At 42.9% G+C, this 12391-nt stretch overlaps 1 protein-coding gene across 1 annotated transcript in view; it reads left to right on the top strand.

Annotated features, from left to right (window-relative positions):
* The window catches only part of pcdh15b (protocadherin-related 15b), a 277431-nt gene that overhangs the window by 111382 nt on the left and 153658 nt on the right, over positions 1 to 12391 (top strand). Inside the window, exons 12-13 of the mRNA XM_073828840.1 lie at positions 1482 to 1614; positions 2998 to 3077. Coding sequence (XP_073684941.1) covers positions 1482 to 1614; positions 2998 to 3077 — 213 coding nt within the window. The remainder of the gene's footprint in view (positions 1 to 1481; positions 1615 to 2997; positions 3078 to 12391) is intronic.

Genomic DNA, 12391 nt, shown 5'->3' with positions numbered 1-12391 from the left:
AACACTCGCACTACACTGCCTCTGATTGGCAAGCAATGGAAATTTACTCAGTCTAAGCCAATCATCGCGTTCTCAGTTACACCACGTTAACAAACACACCAATCATCATCACTGGTTATATGTCCCGCCCCGGCCCCAAACACACACACACACACACACACACACACACACACACACACACCCCAGAGAAAGAGAGGCCGTGGCTGAGAGAGATGCTGCTTGCAGGAAAACCGCTTCAGTGATCTCAGTTATAGTAACGTGAATTTTTTTTGTCAGTAACGGTAACGGCGTTGTAACGGGGGAAACAGTAATTCGTTTGATTACCCGTTACTGAAAAAAGTATCACCGTTAGTAACGCCGTTTATTTATAGCGCCGTTATTCCCATCATTGTATATTACAGTATATATTCATTCTGCTCACCACAATGCTTTATGAGATTCTCTTCTCATGCACTGTTAGTTAGCCCAAAAGAAGGTATCTCACAAGGTAGTATGATTATGGAATTTCTACTTTTTGAAATTACCTTTGCGTCAGGAGTGCCTGTGGTGGCTTACTGTGCTGCCTATTCAGTCAGATCACCCAATTTTGGAACAAAGCCATAGCATTTTAGGAAATTATATGGTAAAACTCATTGTGCATACTGATTGATTTGTGGCTGGTGTGGCATAGTTAGTACACTGTAAAAAAAAAAGCCGTAAAATTTACAGGAAAACCCTGGCAGCTGTGGTTACCAGAGTTTTACTGTAAAAAATACGGTAGCAATGTTTTACATTTTACGGTTTTCACTTAAATATACAGGTAAATACCGTAATTTCTGATTTTTTTTAATTGATATAATGGTGATGTACCAACCTTTTGAAGTATTGAAATCTGTTTTGTACCTTTGCAATACACTGATAACCACCAAAAGCAGGTGGTGATGACAACATCACATGATCAACCAAAGCCCATTACAAGGAGATTTTAAATAATAGAATATATAGAAGGTGCACAGTGTCATTCACACAAACACTAAACACCATCATGGTAACACACATAAAACTGATTTAAGGCAAAAAAACATTAATTTAACAGCATTATATGTAACATATAACCCTAATGTACAAAACTGGCAAGACAAATCTAAGAAGAAAAAGTTATTTCCACAAAAAACATCGAATAAAAAAAAAAAGAAACACAGGGAATTCTGGGAATGTCAGTTTACGGTTATTCACTGTAAATTTTACCTTCTTTTTCACTTCAAAAAACGGTATACTGCCGTAAAATTACATGCAATGTCCAACACAGTTTTTTACCGTATATAGAAGGGGAACTTACCGTTAACCATATCACAGGTTTTTACCGTAGCATTTTTACAGTTTTTTACCGTTAAATTCACGGTCATTTCTGGAGAGGATGCGTTAGCTAGCATGTCGTACCCTTGAGTGAGTCAATCAATACGTTTGTAGGAATATAAATCATGTTCCTATCGTTTCTTCAGGAGTTCCATCACTACGGTGTATATCGAAGTGCTGCCCCCCAACAACCAGAGTCCTCCCCGATTCCCTCAGCTCATATACAGCCTGGAGGTCAGCGAGGCCATGAGGACTGGAGCCACGCTGCTCAACATGCAGGTGACTTACCCATCAGATAGTATATCTTCTCAAGGCACAATACTATAGAAATATATCTTGGATATATTTTAGAGTAGTCAATATGCAGCTTGTATAGCAGTATAGATTCACAGTCCCCTGAAAATTGCTTGATATACAGCCATTATTGTCAAAATAGCAAATTGTTGCTGAAATCCTCTTCCACTTCTTTGTAATGACATCACGGAGCAGCTGGACATTAGACACATGGTGCTTCTCCACCTTCCGCTTGAGGATGCCCCACAGGTGCTTAATAGGGTTCAGGTCTGGAGACATACTTGGCCACCCCATCACCTTCACCTTCGCCTTCTTCTGCTTGACTGTACACAAGACACAATTTTCTTGGTACTCCTCAACAGGGCATTGCCACACATTCTGGACACCATCTGAGTCAAACAAGTTTATTTTAGTCTTATCAGACCACAGGACATGGTTCCAGTAATTCATGTTCTTGGACAAGTTGTCTTCAGCAAACTGTTTGTGGGCTTTCTTGTGAGCCAGCTTCAGATGAGGCTTCCTTTTGAGACGATGAACATGCAAACAGACTTGTTGCAGTGTGCGGCGTATGGTCTGAGCACTGACAAGTTGACCTTTAAAGCAATGCTGGCAGCACTCATGCATCTGTTTTTTTGAAGCCAGGTTCTGCACCTGACGCACAGAATGAGTGCTCAACTTCTTTGATCAACCCTTGCAAGGCCTGTTCCGAATGGAACCTATTTTGGAAAACCTCTATATGACCCTGACCGCTGTGGTGTAACTCGGTTTTAGGGTGTTACTGAACCTCTAATAGCCTTGGCAATCTTTGTGGAGAGCAACAATTCTAGTTCTCAAATCCTCAGAGAGTTCTTTGTCATGAGGTGCCATGTTGAACATCCAGTGGCCAGTATGAGAGATTGTACTTAAAGCACCAAATTTTAACTGCTCTAATACAAGATACACAACTTTGTATGGTCCTGTCAAGCAGACAAAACATAAACATGATGAATATGATGTGTGGCTTTGCATGGTTAAACAACATGCTGCTGTTATCACTTAGGGTGTATTCACTTTTGTTGCCAGCTATTTTGACAATAATGGTTGTATTGTCAGAGGACAGTAAATCTTACTGCTATACAAGCTGCACATTGACTACTCTAAAATATATTCAAGTTTCATTTCTATAGTATTGTCCCTTGAGAAGATATACCAAAATGGTTGCTGAAATGTGAGGGGTGTACTCACTTTTGTGAGATACTTTATGTCCAAATATATCAGCCTCCCAGATACAGTATATTTTTGTGTTTTGCTGTTTGAAAGTTTTAAGGCTGAGTGTTTCTCATCATAACTGAATTAGTGTAACACAAAAACACTTTCTGTCATTTGCAGGCAACTGACCGTGAAAGAGATCCCATTACATATACCATCCTGAGAGGAGATCCAAACAACATCTTTGAAGTCTCCCAAAAGTAAGCTTGCTTTGAAAAACAGAAAAACGTCTGGTCTGCTCTGCCAAAATCCATTGTTTTTGGGGTTTGAATAAGCATAAATTATATTATAATTGTGATTTAGACACACTCACACAATGTTTTGCCCTCATAGAAAAATACAAAGAAACAAAAGCTTTTTCTCTGTGAAATATTTGTGTTTTGGTTTGCCACATCCTGGCATGCTCTGGATGCAGATTACATTATGACACAAACATAATGCATAATTAATAAGGACTGATGAAAATATTAATTCCCCCATTTCAAATAGCAGCTTAGGACATTTCATTTTTTTTTTTGCTTGCAGTGAAGGGCCAAAAGTACTCTGAGCAAAAACCTCAGATGCGTTTTATGTGATTTAGCACTCTGTAAAATGAGTAAACAACATTAGGTGGCCGATATCTCACACTCTCTTTCTTTAATAATGCATTTAGTAAAGCATGTTATACTCCGTAGTGTTCAGGGCACCAAAGGGCATTTCAATCATAGCCTGAAGCAAAGCTTCTAAACCTATTCTAGAGTTATTTAAGCAGGATATCACAACCAGGATACAATTCTAATGAACTGCTACTGTTCTTTCACTAAGCAGCAAATGAAAAACAGAGCAAATATAGCTATATTTCTTCAACTACCTGAGCTTATCTCTCACGGTTGCAGTCTCTTCCCTTCCTCTCCTCCTTCTTCCCACAATGCCGTCTGCTCCCCGCGGAGTTTACGTTAGAGCTGTCTGTTCGAGGGGATTGTGTAACTGTGGAGTATGGAAACGTCTGGCTGGAGGGTGAATATGGTGATATAAAGTATATGTTTAAAAAGCACTTTCATGGGGGTTGGAAGTGTGGGGTTATCCTTTCATAAAGTAAGCGAAATGGAATTTTAAAGTGGAATTATTCAGAAAAGTTCAAAATGACTGTGATAGATTTTCAAGCAGAAGGGATGTAAGAGTTTTAAATGGATTTTAGATATTCTTAACTTAGCTTAGGCTAAAGTGCCAATGCACCTGCTTTATTTTAGAAAAAGATATGTGTAATAAATTTTATATGAGACGTGATAGTTCAGGTCTTCAACCATTGTGTCTTTCGGTTTAAGAAATCTAATACCTGATTGTTTCAGAGCTATATTAATACATACAGTTTGGGATCAGTAATATTTTTAATGTTTTTTAAAGAAGTATTTTCTGTTCATCGAGGCTGTGTTTATTTGATTAAAAATGCAGATTTTTTTGGGAACCTGTGATACTTTTTCAGCATTATTTGATGAATAAAATGATAAAAAAAAACAGCATTTGTTTAAAATAGAAATCTTTTTGTAACAGTGAACACTAACATATTGGGCTCAGTAATTGTTTTTCTTTCTTTTGTCTTCGGAAGAAATTAATAGTTTTATTCAGCAAACTGATACATTGTGACTTACATTGTTAGAAAAGATATCTATTTTCTATTTTGAATAAATGCTGTTCTTTTAAACTTTGTATTCATCAAAGAATCCTGAAAAAAAGTATCACAGGTTCCAAAAAAATATTAAGCAGTTTCCAACATTGATAATAAATGAGCATATTAGAATTATTTTTAAAGGATCATGTGACACTGAAGACTGGAGTAATGGCTGATGAAAATTCAGCTTTAAAATTCAGAGATAAATTATTTTTTAAAGTATATTAAAATAAAATATACTTAAGAATAGTTTTCTTTTTAATTGCAATAATATGTCATAATATTATTTTTAATAACTACATTGGGATATATTAATAAAACAATCTACACTGAAATAGTACACTTATTAAACTGTAAAATTAATGAGATGACTGAAATAATCTTTTTTTTATTATTTGACTTTATCTACTCATTTGTATCGTTAGGATTCCTCTGCAGAGCTGTAGGGGCTACATTCAGCCAAAAATAGAGCAAATGCTTAGCGTTTTTCTACATTTTACTCATACACTTCAAAACCCGACAAGTTCCGGTAACTCAAAACTGTTTGAGGAAACCGATTGCCTTAAACCATTTAAGTTTTAAAACCAATAAATATGAGTACAGTAAACTCATCTACATTGAGTTAAATTAACTTAACTCAATGTAGATGAGTTTATAGTACTCATATTTATTGGTTTTAAAACTTAAAGTTTAAGGTTTAAGACAATCGGTTTCCTCAAACGGTTTGAGTTACCGAAACTTGTCGGGTTTTCAGTGTAACTGGCGGGGCAACTTTCTGAAAAACAAGTCATTGTTGATGTGCAACTGTGGGGAATCATGAATTTATATGCATGTATTTTAGTTTCACAAAATTCTGTGAATTCTTATTTCTGAAAGTTACAGTAGTGGAAAAGGTAGTGGAAATTTTGATTAACAACATGACCCCTTCAAAACTGAGATGATCTTGTGAAAATCACAACAAATTTCAGGTCTTATGACAATAAATACCCCCTGTTCCCTTTCAGTTATTTAGAAACGCCAGCTATAAATAACTGGCTCGTCTGGCTTGGTTTATCTTTGCAGCTGCTGCTTATAATACTAATAATAAACTTGTGTATTCTCTGGTTACCATTACAATTGATGCTGTTCAGTAGGGGAGTAATTTAGGGTGCATGCATGCTCTTAGACATGTACAGACGATGCTTTGCAGTGAATGCATGATGAATATACATGAGGTCCTCTGGAGCCTTGAAGATGCCGCTTTGAATTTGTTTATTTCATTTGGAGAATGCATGACTGTCTGCAGCAGTGTCCACCTGTCTTACAGATCCTCTGAGGGCTTTAGGGTACATATTGTGTCAAGACAGAATGATTAGCCGTTTCAAAACATGAAAGGGTAAATTCGCTAAACAGTTACGGCACTTTTGCATATGGAATTTTAGCGCTCCATCTTATTCAATAAACACCCACTATTCATTTAAGCAAGCATTGAATGTGCTGAAATATCAGACTATCAAAATATCAAAAATATCAAACTACTGACCACAGAAAGTAGGCAGTAAATTTTAACATTTTATTTTAAAAAGATATTTGACTTTTCTATTGATCAGGACAGTGGTTATTCATAAAATGATGGAAAATCATTCAGTGCTTGAATCATGAATAACAACAAAGTTGATGGCATGAAAGTGTGCTGAAGTTAGTGCTATTAAAGGAGAAGTTCACTTCCAGAACAAAAATGTACAGATAATTTACCCCCATGTCTTCCAAGATGTTCATGTCTTTCTTTCTTCAGTCGTTTTTTGAGGAAAACATTTCAGGATATCTCTCAATAAATTGGACTTCAATGGTGCCTGTGAGTATGAACTTCCAAAATGCAGTTTAAATGCAGCTTCAAAGAGCTCCAAACGATCCCAGCCAAGGAATAAGGGTCTTATCTAGCGAAACGCTAAAAAAAATTACAATTTATATACTTTTTAACCTAAAATGTTTGTCTTGTCTAGCTCTGCATGAACTCTGAACTGTGTATTCCAGTTCATGACAGTTAGAGTATGTCGAAAAAACTCATTTTCTCCTCTAATTTCAAAATCGTCCTACATCACTGTTTGACCTTTTTTTGTATGAGATTTTTCAGCATTCCCTAACTGTATTGAATCAGAATAAAGTGAGTACATGCAGAGCTAGACACAATGAGCGATTGAGGTTAAAACGTATATCAATTGTATTTTTTTTTTTTTTCGAAAATAACCAATCGTTTCTCTATATACAGTAAGACACTTTTTCCTCGACTGGGATCGTTTAGAGCCCTTTGAAGCTGCATTTAAACTGCATTTTAAAAGTTCAAACTTGCAGGCACCATAGAAGTCCACTATATGAAGGGAAATCCTGATTTTTTTTATCCTCAAAAACCATAATTTCTTTATGACTAAATTATCTGTACATTTTTGTTCTGGAAGTGAACTTCTCCTTTAAAGTTATTTTTTGTTAACTAGTTAGTTATGGAAAAGTCTAAATTTTACTTTTTAAACATAAAAGTGACACAATTCTATGCAAAACATCACAGTAACATCATAGTATTTCCATTAAATCTAGCATTGCATAGCATTACATCACTTGCTCACCAATAGATCCTTTTCAGTGAATGGGTGCCGTCAGAATGACAGTCCAAACAACTGATAAAAACATCACAATATTCTACATGTAATCCACACTACTTCAGTTCATCAGTTTACATTTTGTTTAGAACTTTTTGGACATTTTTCGCTTGTAAACATTTGATCTGTCATATTTCTTTCCTGATTCAGACCAGAAGACTGTTTCACTGGACAAAGCAATGTTATGGATAGAAGACTTGCATTTTAGCTGGAAGCAATGGTTTGGCATTAAAAACGTCTTAATGATAGATTTTGTGTCACTTCACAAGACAATAATTGATGGACTAGAGTCATGTGGATTACTTGTGCATTATTGTAACGTTTTTATCAGATGTTTAGACTCTCATTCTGACGGCACCCATTCACTACATTGGTGAGCAAGAAATATAATGCTATATTTCTCCAAATCTGTTCTGATGGTGGAACAAACTCATCCACATCTTGGATGCCCTGCATTTATTTAATGTTGGTTTATATTGTTGATATATAGTCAAACCAAAATTTATTCAGACACCTTCAACATTTCTCACATTATCACAGTTTATTCGCTATAGTTTATAAAACAGTAATAAAATATGACAAGAATTCAGAGTTAAACTGTGTCAGAACAAATTCATCTGGATATTCACAAATATATTACAGTCAAATCAAAATTTATTCAGACACCTTCGAAATGTCTCACATTATAACAGTTTATTCACTATAGTTTAGAAAAAGGTAATAAAATATGACAAGAACTCAGAGTTAAACTGGCAGAACAAATTCATCTTGATAATCACAAATAAATTACAGTCAAACCAAAATTTATTCAGACACCTTCGAAATGTCTCACTGTCAGTATCATGTCTGTGTTCTGTCATGTTTTCCTAGTGTCTTTTCCCCTATGGTTCTAGCTTATATGGTTTAGTCCTTGTCTCCCCCTTTTGGTATTGTTTAGTTAGTTCAGTCTTGCCCATATTTGTATTTCCCCCTTGTTATCTCGTTATCTCGTTTGTGACCACGCCTATGTTTCAGTGTATTTAAGAGTCTGTGTGTTCACTCCCCATTTGTCCGTCAATGATTCTGTTACCTCTGTTTGCTTGTTTTCATGTTTCTCATCTTATACTCCCGGTTTTTGTTTGTTTGTATTAGTTACAGTGTTTTATTTAATAAACTATTTACTTTTTCATTTACTCCGGTTCTCCTCATCATTCTCCACTCCTCAACCCCGCCTGGATCATGACAGATTGACGGACCAAAACAGAAGATGAGTCGGGCTGAGGCAGCTTTGAGGAGACTGCGGCAAGGTGGCCGTGAGTTGGAACGATATGTGGAGGATTTCATCGAGCTCTCCCATCAGGTAGGCTGGCATGAGGCTGCTCTTGGTGCTGTGTTTGTTTTGGGGCTGGATGATGAGACCATTCGCTGCGATCTTCCCTCTTGTAATTTCCCCTTGATCGAGCTAATAAACCTGATTCTCTATTTGAATGGATCTGATTTTGAAGTCGAAGAATTTCCAAATTCTGGTCGGTCTCATCTTCCGGTCCCCTCACAGACACAGCACATCGCGCCAGCCTGCCATAAGCCGAGAACCTCCACATACCGCTCCAACGGATCGGACCGCCAGCCCAGTCTCCTATCCCCAGTCGTCCTCCAAAGCTCCGCTGCTGTCCTCAGCCCGATGTGGCCGGCCTCCTCCCCGCGCTCTCATCTACCGGCCTCCGCCCAGCGCTCTAATCTGCCGGCTGCTACGCCAGCTCACAAGATGGCTGCCATGCCGGAATCTGCACGCAAAATGGCTGCCACGCAGGAGTCGGCACGCAAAATGGCTGCCACACAGGAGTCTGCCCGCAAGATGGCCGCCGTTCCTGAGTCCTCGGCCAAGATGGCCACCAAGCCTGAATCCCCGGCCAAGATGGCCGCCGTTCCAGAGTTCCCGGGCAAGATGGCCGTCGTTCCTCCCGAGCCGGAGCTCTCTCCTGTGCGCCCTCCAGACCGGAGCTGTCTCCAGCGCGCCCTCCAGAGCCGGAGCTGTCTCCAGCGCGCCCTCCAGAGCCGGAGCTGTCTCCAGCGCGCCCTCCTGAGCCGGAGCTCTCTCCTGCGCGTCCTTCCGTGCTCTCCTATGTGGACTATACCCTAGGTTCCCCCAAGAAAATTTTGGGGGGGGCTACTCCCCTGATCGGCCATGGCCACCTGGACTGTTTACCCGGCCATGGCCACCTGGACTGTTTACCTGGCCATGGCCACCTGGACTTTTTACCCGGCCATGGCCACCTGGACTTTTTACCCGGCCATGGCCACCTGGACTGTTTACCCGGCCGTGGTTTCCTGAACCACCAGATCTGCCATGGCCTCCTGAACTGTTGTCCCGGCCATGGCTGCCGAAACCACCAGATCCACCATGGCCTCCTGAACTATTGTCCCGGCCATGGCTGCCTGAGCCTCCAGATCCACCATGGCCTCCTGAACTATTGTCCCGGCCATGGCTACCTGAGCCGCCAGATCCACCATGGCCGTCTGGACTGTTTACCCGGCCATGGCTCCCTGAGCTTCCCGACCCGCCATGGCCACCTGAGATCCCTGATCCGCCCTGGAGACCACCTCAGTATCCCGTGTCCTCTGTGTCCTCTTAGTGGTCTCCAGGGCGCCCACCCTCCCTCCCCTTTGTATGTTATTAGGCGCGGGACGCGCCTTCGGGGGAGGGGGGGGTAATGTCAGTATCATGTCTGTGTTCTGTCATGTTCCCTTTCGATACTTTCACTCGTACTGCGTCGTAAGACACTTATGGGAAAAGCTCCTTTTCTCCTGAGACTGAAGCATTTCAATAACGCAGTGTAACTGCACGGCCATTGGTTCGTGCAGTGTTAAAGAAACGAACCAATGGCTCGGCAGCGGAGATGCACAAACCTATGGCGATGATTCGCGCCCGATCGCGCCAAAAGGGGCGGTGCATCTGGCTATATAAGCGAGCATTTCGCCATAGGGACTCAGATCCTTCTTCTTCAGCGACGACATCACATCTTCGCAGAGACTGACTACGCAGAGACTGACTTCGCTCAGAAAGGCACTCTTCTCACCGTTAGACGAGCCTCGCAGCGGATCTTCACTGCTCGGCGGATTGACGCTCCGAAGCTGATTCCCTGCGGCTATCCGGTGATAGACGAAAAGAGCTAATTTCTAAAGAGCAAATTTCGGCGTTGTTTCAAATGCCACGGCGTTTTTGTCGCTCGTGCAGAGCCCCTCTGCACGCCGCTGACTCTCACGCTGAGTGCGTCTCGTGTCTGGGCCCCGCCCACGCCGAGTCTGCACTCACTGAGACGGATTGTTCCCACTGTGGGAATATGAGTCTCACTTCCCTCCGCTCGCGACTAGCTTTCTTTTCAGAGAGCGACGCCGCTCCTCGCGCCCTCCCGCTTCCTTCCTCGCAAGAGCCTGCTAGGAAGAAGCAGCGGGGCAAGAGGACTCAGAGCGCGGTGACAGGCGAGCTCACGCCGGCTGAGACCCCGCGTGCCTCGCCCACACCACATGGAGAGGAATCGCCAGTTCTCTTCCTTCATCCTGACCAGCGTCCCTCCGCGGCTGCGAGCGATCTGGTTTCCTTTGGAGGGAGTGAATGCGAGGATGACAGCATGTCATTGGCCGCATCTGACGCAGAGGAGTTATCGGGCTCTTCACACGACCCCGCCCCCTTGCCGTCTGCGCAACCCAGCGCCGCCAGCGCCGGTATGGACGCCGAGCTGTTCCGCGTCCTATCTAAGGCTGTCGAGGAGCTGGAACTACAGTGGTCTCCTCCCCAGGAGCCCTCTAGGAGCCGGTTGGATGAATGGTTTCTGCCGGGGCGCCGCCAGGCCCCTCGTCAGCGAGCTTCACCATTTTTCCCCGAAGTCCACGACGAAATCTCCAAGTCCTGGTGTGCTCCTTACTCCGCCCGCCTTCATACTTCCTCTTCCGCTGCCCTCACTACTGTCGACGGCGCCGAAGAGAAAGGCTATGATAAACTGCCCCCATTGGATGAGTCTGTGGCTGCGCACCTTTGCCCACCCACTGCCATCGGCTGGAAGGCGAGGGCATCACACCCGTCCAAACCCTGCAGAACGACCTCTACCCTCGCTGGACGAGCGTATTCGTCTGCTGGACAGGCAGCTTCAGCGCTTCACTCTATGGCGGTACTTCAGGTGTACCAAGCAAAGCTCCTCCGCGGTTTGGATGAGTTGGGCCTAGAGGATTCTCCGCTCAGAGAGCTGCGCAGCGCTACAGACCTGGCTCTACGCGCCACGAAGATGACGGCACAGGCAATCGGGAGGTCGATGGCCAGTTTAGTGGTGCTGGAGTGCCACTTATGGCTTAATTTGACAGAGATCAAGGACGCGGACAAGGTCGCCTTCCTTGACTCCCCCATTTCCCCGACCGGCCTGTTTGGTCCAGCTGTGGAGGGATTCGCAGAGCGCTTCACTGCAGCACAGAAGTCGTCCCAAGCTATGCGACACTTTCTTACCGAAACGCTCTAGCTCCGCAACGGCTCCTAGTCGCCCCAAGCCGGCGCCGACTCAGCAGCCCACGAAGGCCACGCCTTCGGAGCAGGAAGAGGGAGGGGTCAAGTCTCGCAAAAGCCGGACCAGCCCCCAAGTTGCCTCTTTTAGACCTTTTTACACCCCGTCCTGTTCTGAGTGTAAAAGGACTCATGTTTGTGAAAAATGTGGCTGTAACTCACGGGCCCTTTGTATCAGCGCCCTTACAGCAAACCGCTGTGATAGCGGAAAAAATAAAAAACAAACATTTTCAAGAAAAGAGCAAATTTCCTCTTCCAATGCTTCCAGACAGCAATCAGCTGTGCGAACCATTGCAGTCCCTTGCGACACGATCCGAGGCGTGGCAAGCCATCCCTGGAGTGTCAAAATGGGTTCTGAGTATAATAGAACGAGGTTATGTACTCCAATTCGCTCGAAGACCCCCTCGCTTTCGCGGGGTGGTCACCACCTCAGTTCACAGCAAAGACGCAGATGTCTTGCGCTTAGAGGTGAAGAATTTGTTGGCCAAGGGCGCCGTAGAAACGGTCCCCCCAACACAGAGCGAGTCAGGCTTCTACAGCCGTTACTTCCTCGTTCCAAAGAAGGATGGCGGTCTGCGACCCATCCTCGATCTCAGACAGCTGAATCGCGCCCTCATGAGACGGCCGTTCAGAATGCTCACGCTAAAACAGATCCTCTCGCAAATACGCAAAGGGGACTGGTTTTGTTCACTAGATCTGAAGGAT

Source organism: Garra rufa, chromosome 22 (genome assembly GCF_049309525.1).
Source record: "Garra rufa chromosome 22, GarRuf1.0, whole genome shotgun sequence".
In the NCBI taxonomy this organism is placed as follows: domain Eukaryota; kingdom Metazoa; phylum Chordata; class Actinopteri; order Cypriniformes; family Cyprinidae; genus Garra; species Garra rufa.
The sequence above is the reverse complement of the archived record's forward strand: the minus strand, read 5'-3'. Positions and strand labels throughout refer to the sequence as shown.